Source organism: Cololabis saira, chromosome 17, assembly GCF_033807715.1.
Source record: "Cololabis saira isolate AMF1-May2022 chromosome 17, fColSai1.1, whole genome shotgun sequence".
In the NCBI taxonomy this organism is placed as follows: Eukaryota; Metazoa; Chordata; class Actinopteri; order Beloniformes; family Belonidae; genus Cololabis; species Cololabis saira.
Genome location: NC_084603.1, coordinates 24,808,142 through 24,822,990, shown reverse-complemented (window position 1 = coordinate 24,822,990; position 14,849 = coordinate 24,808,142). Strand labels below are relative to the sequence as shown.

Below are 14,849 nucleotides of genomic sequence, written 5' to 3'. Positions count from 1 at the left end.
CTGCAGAATATGCCAGAAGATAAAAATGAGCTCCAACAGCACAGACCCTGGATTCCTGACTGTCAGCCCTTCACCGCTAGAACCCGGAGCATACCCACAATCCAATGCTCTCCATAGAGGAGATATTCGAGGATCCCCTTGGTCAGATACTGTTGATTATAATTCCTCTTTCAACAGCAAACTCTTAAACCATTCTTCACAGAACGGGAATGAAACAGCAGCGCTTGACCCCCTGGGCGGCCACCCTGTCTGGCAAGTTGTCCTCATCGTCTTGCTGACAGGAACACTGTCATTGGTCACCATCATCGGCAACATTCTGGTAGTGGTGTCCTTCAAAGTTAATCGCCAGCTGAAGACGGTCAATAACTACTTCCTTCTGAGTTTAGCTGTAGCTGATCTTATTATAGGGGTAATCTCCATGAACCTCTACACACCTTATCTTATAATGGGCTACTGGGCCATGGGCAACTGGGCGTGTGACCTCTGGTTGGCCATTGACTATGTTGCAAGCAATGCATCCGTTATGAACCTATTGGTCATAAGCTTTGACCGCTACTTTTCTATCACAAGGCCTTTGACTTACAGGGCTAAAAGGACCACAAAGCGAGCCGGGATCATGATCGGATTGGCGTGGTTAGTTTCTCTTGTTCTGTGGGCCCCAGCCATTCTTCTCTGGCAGTATGTTGTGGGAAAAAGGACAGTGCCCTCAAATCAGTGTCAAATACAGTTCCTCACAGAGCCTATTATAACCTTCTGCACAGCCATATTGGCTTTCTACCTGCCCGTGACAATAATGAGTGTTCTCTACTGGCGGATTTACAAGGAGACGCAGAACCGCTCAAAAGAATTAGCTGGGTTGCAGGGTTCGGGGGTCCGTGGTGGTAATGGGGGGCGGGTTGGGAGTCTGGGGAGTGAGAGGGTCCGTTTCGTGCATCAGACAGGAAGTTCAAGAAGTTGCAGCAGCTATGAGCTGACCAGGTTGTCTAAGAGAAAGAGCACATGTCGCGAGCTCGTTGGCCGCTTCCACTGCTGGCCAGGAATGCGTTCGTGGAGACCTGCTAGCATTCGGCAAGGGGATGCTGATCCAGACCAGAGCAGTAGCGACAGCTGGAACAACAATGATGCTGCAATCTCTTTGGACCATTCTGGGTCATCCGAAGATGAGGACTGTGGAGGAAGAGAGATGATTTCCCAGAGTCATACCATTTTTTCCATCGTCCTTAGCCTCCCTGGCATTAAAAATGCTGTTAACTCTCAACTCACCTCATGTGAGGATCTGGATGCAGCCTCAGAGGCAGATCCCCTGAGAGGAGCTGAGTATAACAGGGACAGCTTGTCAACGGTCACCACCAACACCACCACTGCCCCTACAAGTGACGATGCGAACAGTACGGAAAATAGCTGCCACCAACGCTTCTGCTCACGCAAGAGTCAGTCAATGTCTACCATCCAGGCAAGCCCTAACCAAGCATTTGTGGATGGAACCCCAGCAACCACTACCACTCACACCAACAGCACCACTCCCAGCACAACCACCAAGTCCCCATCTGTCCCAATTTCCTTCAAGGACGCAGCTCTGGCAAAGCGTTTTGCAGCCCGAGCTCGGACTCAGATCACCAAGAGGAAGCGTATGTCTTTAGTGAAGGAGAGGAAGGCAGCTCAGACTCTCAGTGCCATCCTCTTAGCTTTCATCATCACGTGGACACCTTACAACATCATGGTGCTGATTAATGCTTTCTGTGAAGTTTGTATCCCAGAGACTCTGTGGGCAGTAGGGTACTGGCTGTGCTATGTCAACAGTACAGTCAACCCCATGTGCTATGCACTCTGCAACAAGACTTTCCGTACAACCTTTAAAATGATATTATTGTGCCGCTGGGACCAGAAAAAAAGGAGAAAGCAGCAGTTCCAGCAGAGACAGTCAGTCGTCTTCCACAGGAGGATTCCCAGGGAATCTACGTAAATGACTGAAAGTCTGAATGGTTGATTAAAGAATTAACAAGATTTAACAAAGGACAAGGACAAGAAAGAAGCCTCCATCTACTTGTTTCTGTGGAGTTTCTTTGCCTAGAGTTCCTTGATGTCCTTTCGGCTGCTCTGCTCAAAAACGGCAAGCCTATGAGGTGGTTTCTCAGTATGTGTTTGTGTCGGTGAATCCATTTCGCAAAGACGTGCATGTTTTTCTGAGGTGAGGTCCAGAGATGAAAGCGTTGGCCCTCTTTTTGGAGAACTCCTTACCATTTCACGCTAGTACAGCAGAGTGGAAATGAACTGAGAGGAAAATAATTGCAAAGGGCTTTTAAATGCAGTGCAGGAAAGAAAAATGAAGTGCAATTGACACAAACATAAAGCGTGTCTCTGTCACAGGGTTGAGGATTCATATTTCTTATCTTTTCTGTCTGTGGGTGGTTAGACTTGTATTGTGCAGAGTGGTTTTGGATTTCAAACAAAACTATGTATCTGTAATAAGTCCCTGAAAGCCAAGGTAAAAACAATTTTGTGTTCACAGGCATCTCGATTTTACAGATTTGAAGTGAAATCTTCTTGACTTGCATGTGGTTTTTTTTAACAAAACCTCCGTGAATTACCTTTCTACTTGGATATAGCTTTCCTGTGGTACATAAAAGTTCTTAAATTGTGTTCTTACTTTAAGTCAAACAAGATCTGTTATTTTTGTGATGATCTGTGGTTTTCCAGGTATTCCAGAGACTTTGAGCCAGTCTGAAAATGATTATTTTAATTACCTGAGTTGTGAATATTCTATGTGGCACACAGTCAGTAAACTGCTGTTGTGTTCAATGTGATTGTTGTGGTTTTTGTGGTGGAGACAATAAGAACATTGAATGTGTTTTATGTACTTGCAGTTTTTCTGTCCAAAGTAACGGTTACAAAATAGTAATATTTAGTATATGTACATTTAGGTTTCTGACTTGATACACAATGATTGACTGCACACATAAAAATGTCAGTTTTTTAATGTTTGTTTTATTTTTTTAACCTGACTTGAATTTCTACAAATTTGCCATTTATGAAACATTTTCTTTTTTGTAGGACAAGTCCTTGATATCAAAGAGCAATGGCGGCCTCTAGTGGCCGATGGGAAGATCTGGTACCTGAGCGTAATGTCAACATCTGTGCTGGCGTGTCAAATTCATGAATGAAAACAAGAAAAGCCACTTTTAACAAAATTGTGCATCAAGTATTACAAATATTAAAAGGCTGTTTTGTTTAATTAAATGGCTCCTAGATATATGCTATGTTAAAAGACAGACCACAATCATTTAAGGTATCAGTTGTGATGTTATTTTCTTTTTGTGTGTGATTCTGGGTGAAGTACTTTTTCCTTGAAATTATTAATTCTTACGTTATATGGTTTGAATATACAGTTTACAAGGTGTCTTGATGTACAGTATCATCAGGTTTTTCATTACAGAAAGTTGTCAGCTCCACACCAGCCACCGACAGTCCACATCAACATGAAATAATGTGACTTTCAGTGCACATTACCTATTTTTATCTAACTGGTATTTGGGAAAACTCTACACCCAAACCTTTCAGCATCAGAATTGTGCATAAAACCGAAATAAAAAACTAAACTGTATCCTGACATTTAGGAAAAGATTCACCAGGACTTTTACTCATACGTGAAATCAGAAACAGGCCCCACTTTTCTACATCAGATATTTTGTCTGCTTTTGAACACAGTGTGCTCATGATACATCATTGTGAAAATATGATTTATTTTCTATTTAAACATGGGAAATGTAAACATTTGTGAACACAACTTGTTTTATTTCAAGTATGACAATAATATGCTTATTTTAAGTCAATAAACAAAAAGAAAAACATTTTTTGACAAAATTATATTTTTTGTTGTTATTGTGCAAGTTTCATTTGCTTTTACTTGATTTGACTTTTACTAAGCTCAGATAACTTAATTAGTATCTTATTATATAATATATACAAGTTGTTGAAGGACATTATTTCATTAGATTAAGTTCTCAAGTTTGTGAAATTATAATACCATTCCTTTTTTCCCTTGCTTTTTGGAAATATAACTTGGAAAAAATAAAAACACTTAATCTTATTTCTGTTATTATATTAGTTATTCCATTAACTTTGTTCAAATGGTCCTTTATAATACTATCTTGTTGTTTTTGTTGTTAATTATTGTAAATTATCAGGGCTGTTTTACAAATGTATGTTTCAGAAATCCAGGGTAAGAGATAAACCCAGGCTTAACATAGCGCAATCAGTTCATCCTGGCTTCATCTGTTTCACAAAGGCCAAACCAGGCTCAGGAGGTGCAGCTTTGTCAAGCCAGGTGTAAGTAATCCAGGTAAATGTGCATCCACAGATTTCTTCAAAAGACCATGATCACAAGGGATAAATTGCGTGCCCCGTACTCACCAAATGAACAACATCTTTTGATGGAGGATTATGAAGAAATTAAGCACATCATACTAATGAAAGGAAAGATTGATTATAAAAGAGCAACAAAGGGCATGGCAAACAATAGCGGATTGCCTGAATGCATAAAAAGTCTAAAATACACATTTTGTGACCACTACTCTTTATGGAAAACATTAATCATATCATCAAAGGATTTACCTGACATCTGTTCAAATTAGCAACTTTAAACTTAGAAATGAACAGTGGAAGTCTATAATGTGATGGGTGAATCTGCAACGGATTAATTCATGTTACTCTTTCTTGTTCCACATTTTATCAATATTGATACAGTACGAACATGACTGGACCAAAGAGGACTTGGCAAAAAGATTAAATATAAGAACATTTTGCAGACAGGTAAGTATCTGGAACAAATGTGGACGACAATGTACAAATGACTTGTTCTGACTTAGAAGGTGCCTGCTCACATATTTCATCCCTTTATTTTAGCTGTTAAAAAAAGGCTCATGTGTCTGGCACAGCGGGTGGCCCACCATCCCCAGAATCCACGCCAGCAGAATGGCTCGCCCTTGATATAAATAAAGGGAGGCCTGTTTTAGAAGGGATTCAGGGGGGGACAGCCACTGTCTGTGTCCCATATAAACTGCCCTTCATGCTTGGTACATCATCCTAAGACTGAATATGCAATATAATCAGACATTTCTGTAGTATGACGTGGACTGACTGATGTTGTCTTGCAGTGTCTGGAAACATCTCTTGTCAAGGTCCCAGAGGCTAACATTAAGAGTTTTGTTATGCATATAGACTACTGGCACCTGTCCACACTAGGTTAATATGAGTTTGTTTAATGGTGGCATGACTGAAAAAAATTTATCAATTCAAAAACATTCAACGTAGCAGGGTGAAGGAACTTCTGCTGCAGGGGAGACGAGGAGACTGTCTGTGGAGTCAAGAATGGTGGAAGTATCATGTCCCTCTTGGGGATATAATTCAATTTAATCCATAAAAAAATAAAGGTAGTCTATATTTTATTTTTGTTGTGTTGTCTTAATGGTGTTACCTGTGATGTTGTAGAATCCTTCCTTGATGTAGTGTATTCTTCTGTGACTGGGGAAGGTTATGAAGATGTGCATGTCATCTTTTAATGCCAAATACACTCTTCTGATGGTGCAGCAAATAGTGGATTTGCTAAAGGCTGATTTATGTGTCTGCGTTACACCAACGCAGAGCCTACGCCGTAGGGTACACCGTAACCTATGGCGTAGATTAACGCGGAACCATAATTTAGGTTTAAGATTTTCAGCCTCATCTGTGTAACGGTGAGGGCGCGGCTCCACTCGTTGCTGCTGCATTTGGGGACCTGCAGTCGTCAGCACAGGTAGCGGATGGCGTCCCCAGAAAAGCGCTAATGGAGGTATAAAAGCCAACGGGTCGGATCTGTCCCAAAACACTCCTTCTCGCCTGAAAACGCTTCATCATCGACAAAGTCATTCAAAAATTGGCACCCTATTGTGAAGAACGACGTGTGTTTGGAGCTACTTATATAACTTGACTTGATTGACAACACATGCAATAGTCTATTAAAGACCTCTTTGACAACCTGATCGAACAGTAACAATGCCCACATGGATATAATAATAATAATAATAATAATAATAATAATAATAATAATTAAAGCTGCAAGCAGCGATTAACGGGCCCTCGCACCCTTGTGCACGTTCAGGCGTGCTGCAGTGGAAGCGCTTGTATGACTTGCATGTAGATGTCTTCATGCCTGCACATTTAGCGGATGACACCACCCACGAGTCTCTATATCAAACCATTCAAAAGTTATGGCAGAAAGTAGGAACTATCAAATATCGACCAATCAGAAGAAGGGGCGGGGCTAATTTGCACCAATTTTGTTCAAGGACTCAAAACAGAGTCCGATGACACCCCCCACGAGTCTTTAGGTCAAACCATTCAAAAGTTATGGCAGAAAGTAGGAAGTATCAAATATGGACCAATCAGATGATGGGGCGGGGCTAATTTGCACCAAATTGGGGCGCGCTTTTTGGCTACTTTTATCACGGTGTGCTGAAGCAGGGAAACATCTAAAACCTGCAGGACACCGGCCCTCGAGGACCTACTTTGGACACCCCTGCAATAGGGCCTTCGCACTGTGACTTACCACAGAGTCCTCTGGTAAGTGCTAGGGCCCTAATAATAATAACCACAATCATATGCTGTAACAATGCACCTTTCAATAACCATGACTACCCCATACTGCTGCACCTTTCACTTTTAAATTGTGTTAATAGTGTTTCTCAATCCTGGTCCTCGTGGGCCCCAGTCCTGCATGTTTTAGATGTTTCCCTGCTTCAGCACACCGTGATAAAAGTACCTGTGTCATCAACAGAGCTGTGCAGACCTTGGTGACAAGCTAATTAGGACCTTTAATTAGAATCAGGTGTGTTGATGCAAGGAAACATCTAAAACATGCAGGACAGGGGCCCACGAGGACCAGGATTGAGAAGCAATAAGAGCCATTTGTCTATTACTGTTTGTAACTATTTAAATCTGGGTTTAGTGAGCGAAAAAAAAAAAATCCCTGTTTGGTATGTTCATACTTGGCCAATAAAGCGTATTCTATTCTATATAAAATGTACAATGAAAACCATAATATTAAAATAATAAGTCAGTGGTATATGATACAGATGAGGAACCGGGCTGTACTAAGCCTGGCTGTGTCTGGAGCAGGCTAACAGCACACAGGATATATCACCATGGCAATTTATATGCTACTGCCCTTGTGAAACCGAATCGAGATTTAAATCAACCAGGAAAATCCCGGTTTAATCCGCTCTCCTGGTTTTGTGGAGCAGCCGTCAGGACATGAGTTGGCAGGACGCAGCTGCAGCCTGTTTGCTGATTGGAGGGATGCATTTATCAGCAACACCAGGGTGAGCCACACAAAAAAGTCCTCGCTCCAAGTACGCTTATGTTCAGTAAAGTATCATTCCCGTGTCACTGTTTAATGCCCCAGCACCCACTGCCTAATCTCCCCAGAATAAACACGACAGCAGTCCTTGGTTTTTCCACATGTTTCGTGTTCTTGTGAGGAGGCCTGATGAGTCTCGCGGAGCTGAGAGGAAGATGGTCATCCAGATTAGACATGTGATGAGGGAAATACCAACTTCATGTGACCCGTGGCTAAGGAGCGGCTCCTGGGCGAAAACAAACACCCATTTGTGTCGTTTTCTTCATTCGGCAGTGAAGCACTGGGGAGAATCGACCAGGCAAGTACAGCCATTTACATTAGTCTGTTTAAAAATATATATAACAATATGCTTGTCCTGTTTTTTTCATGTTCTAGTTGTTGTTAAATTTCAAAACTGAATCCTGTTGAATTTAATGCTTTCACCTTTTCAAGGTAAACAATATATTGCATGTTGGTTTGAACAAGTAATGACCTTCATATTATTAATAAGGATAATTAATTCAGAGACAAGCTGTCTATTCTTGTTTAGTGACATGTATTCAGTTTGCTTTACTACCACTCAGTTTTACTCAAACTAGGAAATTAAATATTTATTCAATCAAATGACTCAATTTTGTAACTCATCCGAATAATTAGGCCTGCTATATTGCAGAATCAGAGATAAAATGGGATTTAATAAACACTTTTGCAAGAATGCTTTATTTAAAGTACATAAATAGCATCTTTTTTTAATCATTATTTTCAACAACTATCCATTCCACTTGAAAAAGGTATAAAGACCAACCTAATTTGCAACTGAGCTTTCTTTTGTTGTTGATTATTCAATTATCTTAATTCTGTAGGATGTCCATGTGGAACATGAACCAAGCATTTAATGTGTGATTTTTACTTCAGTGACTGATGCACAGCTTACAAAGGCGTCTTACTGGCCTATAATTATGTGCATTTATGATTATGCAACATGTTCCTCCCTTTTATTTCCAGTTTTAAAACTCCCAAACCCTTTGCTGGGTACTGGGTTTCAAACATGTGCCACTCAAAATGAAGTTTAATTTTGTATTATTATTTTTTTTACACCTTTGGGGAATTGTACATGCAATGGGGAAGCTGCAGCATAAGCTCTGTGACTGCATATTACATCATATGAAGCAGGGTTTGTCGAGAGCCAAATTAAAACTGTTTTGTGTGCAGACTTGTGTGCAGAGCGGTAGTAGTGCACTTGAGAATAGAGCCTGGTGGTCTGTATTAATATTTAGTAATATATCAATATTGGTAGGCTTGTACTGGATAGTTGGCCATTCTTCTTTATTCTCATAGGCTGTGTTTTATGCTAATGAAGCCACATATTACTGAAATGTGATGCAGTTTTAAGAGGGAAAGCAAAGCAATGAACAGCTACTAATTATTTGTCTACTCGGTGCCATAAACAGCGTAAATAAATCCTGAAAACTTCAAGTTTAGCATATCTTCCATTGCTGCTATTTCACCTAGATAAGTAAATAAATAAATGCTGGACACCAGTACTGAACAGTATCATCAAATGGGAAATTTCCAAAAGGAATAGTCACTGTATGCCCCCTGGCCCCAAGTACTGATATAAATGAAAGGGGCACCTACTTTAAAGCTGAACTTTGTCTTAATTATCTACAGGTTAACCTTTTTTTAAAATAATTGAACAGTCCCTCATAATTTTTTCCAGATTGCAATTAGTAATGATAATATTGGAACGGTTGCTAATGTCAATTCGATATTAATCTCAAGGACCCACTATAAGATTTACTGCACCATTCAAAAGTTTGGACACATCTACTCATTCAAAAATGAACTGACAGGGTTGTCCAAATCTTCAAGCATATCTTCCTCTAGCTGTTCAGAGTGTAAACTATAAAAGAGTTGTCATTTTTAACTTTTCTCTTTACCTTAGCCTTTGCAGAGCTGCTGCATTCTGGTTAAAGCTGAAGTGGTCATAATGCACACCATTAAGACAGTGGAGACCCAAGTTCCCTTTCTTAAAGAGAGCTTCTTCACCACTGCATTTAAAGGAAGGAGGAAGAGCAGTGTCACCCATATCCTCCATAAACAACAGTCCACGCAAGAGCAGAGCATTTTAGAGCATCAACAGCACAGTCCTGAGCTGTTTCATCCCAGTCCGACTGAAAATGGAGAAGGGCAGGAAAGTCCAGGGCATCAGCGGCTTGCTCGCTCGATCAGCAGCCCGTTATGCAAGACAGCCGAGACTGCACAAGCAGATGGGGGTCGAAAGGAGGGGCAAAAAGAGAGAGAGGATCAGAGAGACAGAGAGGCTACGCAGGGGAGGGGGGGAGAGCCAGCGGCTGTCAGTGCCAGTCTCCTCCTCCTTTCATCATCAGCATCAGCAGAGCTCGGGAAGCCAACAACATCCCCACAGCAGTCGCTAACAGTGGTGGGCAGACAGCAGGGATTAGCTACCACTGGAATAGCTCTGACCAAACGAGGACCAACATCGGTAGCAACCAAGGAGGAAACCCAGGATGCCCCATCTCGACCCCAGCAACAGGGCCTGTTAGCCAAGGGTGTTCGCCTGCTTAGGAACATGGGGAATCAGGAGACGAAGCAGAAAAAAGGAGGAGGAAGTGCTGGAATAGCAGGGGATGTCTCCTCTGAGGCTGCGGCTGATGACAGAGAGGTGGACAAACTATCTAAAAAGTCCCAGAGTAAGATGAGTAAAGGAGCAGGAGAGCAAAGTACTAAAAAGAAACCAAAGTCAGAGTCAAAGGGCTCCATGTTTTCTGGCATGAAGATCAGGAAGAGTTTATCCAAGGTGAAAGGTTTGTCTAAGGATGACGTGTTGGATGATGGAAGATCAGCACAAGTGGACAAGACTGAGCTAAAGTCTGATGAATCAATCCAGTTGGTTGAAGACACCGGACTACCATCAGATGTCGAGGGGGATCTAAGCTGTTTGAATGTGGACAATCACCTATCTGTGGAGCAAGATTTTGTTCGAAAGACAAGCTCAGGTTCAGAAGCTGACCTTTACAGTTTTCACTCGACCACAGGTGAAACCGAAGATCTTCTTTCTGACATCCAGCAGGCCATTCGAGACCAATATGTGGCTACTGATGGGGGACAGAGAATTTTGCCCAGCACCTTAAATGAAGGGGCGACTTCTAAGATGAGAAAGATCCCACAGACACCAGTGTTTCCCCAACAATTCAATCTGGAGGAGATACTTTTTCCTACATCCGACTGTGGAAGTGTGCTACAGCATGCAGAAAATATGACGATAGAGAATGGAAGTGGTGAAATACCTATATCAAGAAATTCATCTGGTGAGAGTGGTCCACTATCTTCAGCTCCAGACACAGACAGGAGCAGTATTAGCATTTTCCCAAAGACTAACAGCACTTACAGCTTCCAAGATATGACTGCCACCACCACCACCTCATACGAGAGTGCTGAAGAGCAACTGGGTGACCTGGACAGCCCTGTTTTGCACGAACAGCAATGCCAAGATGACAAGGCTACGCAGAAGAAAAATACACGTGTGCCCTCTGTTCATTTGGATACTATGTTGACAGGCACCAGTCCGATTGGGACTCAAAAGAGCATAAGCAGCATGGACCTGTCTGTTGACAGGGAGGAAGAAGACGGTGTGAGACAGGCATTTTTGTCCCTCACAAGCAGGAAGAGTAGTATGTCCATCAGCCAGCTGACAGTAGACAGCCCCCCTGTTTCTCAGTCTAGACGGACGTCTGCCAACTCCCCCTCTACTGTCAGACTTTACCCTCCAGTCCACCCCTCTTATGTTAAGACCACCACCAGGCAGCTCACATCCCCAGTTGATTCCCCCATTACCAGCCCCGATGTGCCTAGGAAAACTGGTGTCACTGCTGCTTCGCCCGAATCCAGCAGAGCGGAGGGGCTTAAGAAGAGCAAGCAGAGGTCTTCCTCCCTCGCTGGGCCCCACGGTGTTTCTGATGACTGGTCTGCAGAACTAGAGGAACCAGGACGAACTCCTCCTGTCGCTGTGTCCAAATCCCGAGACTCAGAAACCCCAGAGAAGGTTCAAACAGGTGGCGCTTACTGGACTCTGGGTTCCAAGAGATCACATTATGGAAAAAAGACCTCGGCACCTTACCTGGACGTCTTCTCTGGTAAGTGACATATCAAATAAATGAATTGTAATCAGAATGGGGATGAAGTATTTTTTTGAAATGAGTAGACACCCTTTCTAATCTACAATGACTGAGAATAGCCACATAATCCATTAGCAACAAAAGCATGTCTACCATTCTGTAGTGTTCCTGGTGAAACTTTTAATTTAAAAAGGTCAGATATGGTATTAAAATAGAAAACACCACCAATGGGAAAACATTGGTATCGATGGTTTTAGTAATAACATCTAGTGTAAATCATAGGTTTTGAGGAAGATGGGAGGCTAGTATGGAAATGGTACAGACCATTATCATTAACATAACACACTCAAAGTTGTAAAAAATACCATATCTATTTCTGCTCTTGCTGGGAAACTCCAATGGATCAGATATAGCTTCTATTTAAATTGGGGCCTCAATCCTGCCCCAATGTCATATTAAGTTATTACACAATCTTATTGTGAACAAATCAAAATAATTGCCTGCTGATGTAAGTTTTAATGACTTAGGAATGATGCATGATACCAATCATTACAGAAGGAATTTTAAACTTGGCTTGTGAGAACCACGATAAACGGCTATTTAATTTATTTACGTACTGTATATGCGGTACATTTACTTTTTCTTTTACTGAAACATCTTCAGAGCAGAAGTGTCCTTCTGATAAAACAATGCCACTTTGCCCTCTTTCTTCTGTTCTGAGGCCTTTTAAGAGCTCAGCTGTCGTCTGATGTCTGTGCCTGTGTTCATAAATCAGGGACACAACACCCACCCACAGCGATGACATCCTCTGATTCACAAAGACACACATGCACACGCACAGTGCACTTGTGGATGCTAAACACAAGTGACAGTTTATCTGCAAGGCAAAAGTCAGTCATGATGTGACATCAATTTGAATTTCATCAGGTGGACTTGCAGCAGCCAAGCAGTGGATGTATACTGCATCTTGAATCAGCGCTGAACCCTGGAGTTGACCCTTTTATTATGAATGTAATACTTCAGGTTTTAAAAAGGTACAATAACACTATTTCAGAGCTCCATGTGATACTGATCAGTTGAATGAATTTTCAGGTCACATCTGGATTTTAAGCACCGAGTTGGAACAGTAAACTAACAACAACCCTCCTGTGATTCTTAACTAATTATGGATATCAAAGCTCAAGTGAGAAGTGAGTCAACACTGAATTTTGAAAAAGCTTTTAAAATGGCGCCTGGCTTGCAGATGGTTTTAACACGTACACATTTGGGGGGTGGGGGGTGAGTTTTTCAATAATTCCAAAACTTCTAGCTCAATGCCCACAAGACTTGAGTCATAGGACTGGAATAATTGATGGGTGGTTCTGTCCTCTGACTCACATGTTTTTAGTTTTATAATTAAAAAAAGGAACAAAAGACCTTATTTATAACATTAAAGATTGACCAGGACTGGCCAATCTACAGCAGTTGGTTTTTGACCCCTCATGCCACACATTTACTGTGATTACTTGTACAAGGACAGTAATAATCTAATTATTGACATTTTTCTACATTAACTAATATTTGATTAAGGCATGAGGTACTTTTTAAAATATCCATTTTATATTCTGAATTACATGCTGCAGAGAATAGTTTGATCAATGCCATGCTTACCATTATAACCTCATCAAACACAAGTTTGCTGGTCTGATGCCGTATACTCTTGCTTAAAGATTGAAGTACCACATCTAATTTTTATGGCTATACATTAGGTTTCTTTAGAAGCATTTTGGCTGACTTGTGAGCTCTGTAGTTCATACTGTACTTCACAACCTTTTCTGATAACAAATGCACTTTAGAGTGTGGCCTATCTGACATTAGACATGCCCCATAGTTTATAACAGTGTTTCCCAACGATGTTCCTCGGGGCACACTGCCCTGCCTTTTTTTTCTTCTTTTTTTTTTTAGATGTTTTCATGCTCAAACCCACCTGATTGGATCACTATCAGCTTGTCATCACGGTATCGTTGGCCCATTAATTGGAGCCAGGTGTGTCCGAGCAGGTGCAACATGCAGGGGGGAGGAAACACTGGTTTATAAGCTCAGCTACCGGGCCCATACCTCTCTAAAATATCAGAGGGAGTTTGGCAAAAGCTGCATACATGCATTCAAACATCTTAAAATGTACATTTCATTGCCCAAAAATGTTTTAAAAGGCGTGACGTACAATTGTGAATTTCTCTCTTTTCGCTATTACTGCCATTTGTTGATGCAAAATGGGATACTTTTCTGTCTCACATCTGTACGTGTCCAGTAGATGCCTCTTCCAGTAAATTTGAGTATATCGATAAAGAATACATCCAGGGGTTTGAATTGTACTTAGGCTGGATACGTTCTTTGAATTGGAACAGCACCTTTTAATGTGAACGAACACAAGTACAGACAAAAAATGCTTATCAAGGAATTTCCTTTAATTGTAAAATTGTTGTATTTGTAGACTGTTCTGTATTTCAGAATTGTGCAAAAACTCAAGCAGGACTCAATTTTAGGATTTACATATCAAGCATTTACTTTGGTAATGTAGCTATGATGTGAATACTACGTGTTTTTATCTTTTTACTTAAAGGAGCCGTCTGTAAGAAATGGCCAAAACTGGTACTGCAGTCACTTTCAAAATATTGTTGATCGGCGTGTACCCTCCCCCTCCTCCCCCCGACCAGAGGTTGCCAGGTAGGCTGCAGAATGCAGCAGGAACGTAGGCTGCCATGGCTGCGATAATTAGAGCCGAGCTGGCAACCCGGATGCTGAAACAATACTGACTTGGTGATTGGGAGATAGGTGGAGGGTGGAGCTTCAGAAACAATACTGACTTGGTGATTGGGAGATAGGTGGAGGGTGGAGCTTCAGGCCAAAACAAAAAATGACAACATAAACATCAGTTGAGGGCTGCAACTCCTCTTTTTAAACTGGAATATCCTGGCTTGAGTGCTGTTGTCAGTGACATAAGTATTTGAAATGAACATGATTTTTAAATGTCTGTTGACATATCGGGGTCATTTTATGATTTGTTTTATTATTGCTCTTACATACAGCTCCTTTAAAATTGTATTCATGGTAAGGTTGCTTTTTTTTATATGGACATTTTAAAGAGAATTGTCTTGATTATGTTGATGTTGGAGGAATATTGTTCATGTAAAAACACTGTCACCGTAGCAGGATTCCTCCTAAACTGGGATCCAGAAATTGTTTTTTTTTTTATTATCAGTATTGCCATTTTAAATCAGAATAATTTAAAGTTGATATTGTATTTATAGCTACAATCCTACATAAACGTCACTTTCTTTTTTAATTCTTTGTGCATC

General features: G+C 41.2%; 2 protein-coding genes across 4 annotated transcripts in view; both read left to right on the top strand.

Moving 5' to 3' along the window:
* The window catches only part of chrm3a (cholinergic receptor, muscarinic 3a), a 109,066-nt gene extending 105,291 nt beyond the window's left edge, over positions 1-3,775 (top strand). For both annotated transcript variants that reach the window (XM_061744784.1, XM_061744785.1), the window contains one exon: positions 7-3,775. In XM_061744784.1, coding sequence (XP_061600768.1) covers positions 26-1,963 — 1,938 coding nt within the window. In that variant the 5' untranslated portion in view covers positions 7-25 and the 3' untranslated portion in view covers positions 1,964-3,775. The remainder of the gene's footprint in view (positions 1-6) is intronic.
* Positions 3,776-9,362: 5,587 nt separating this feature from the next.
* Positions 9,363-14,849, top strand: part of fmn2a (formin 2a) — a 42,674-nt gene continuing 37,187 nt past the window's right edge. For both annotated transcript variants that reach the window (XM_061744833.1, XM_061744834.1), the window contains exon 1: positions 9,363-11,529. In XM_061744833.1, the coding sequence (XP_061600817.1) occupies positions 9,363-11,529 (2,167 nt within the window). The remainder of the gene's footprint in view (positions 11,530-14,849) is intronic.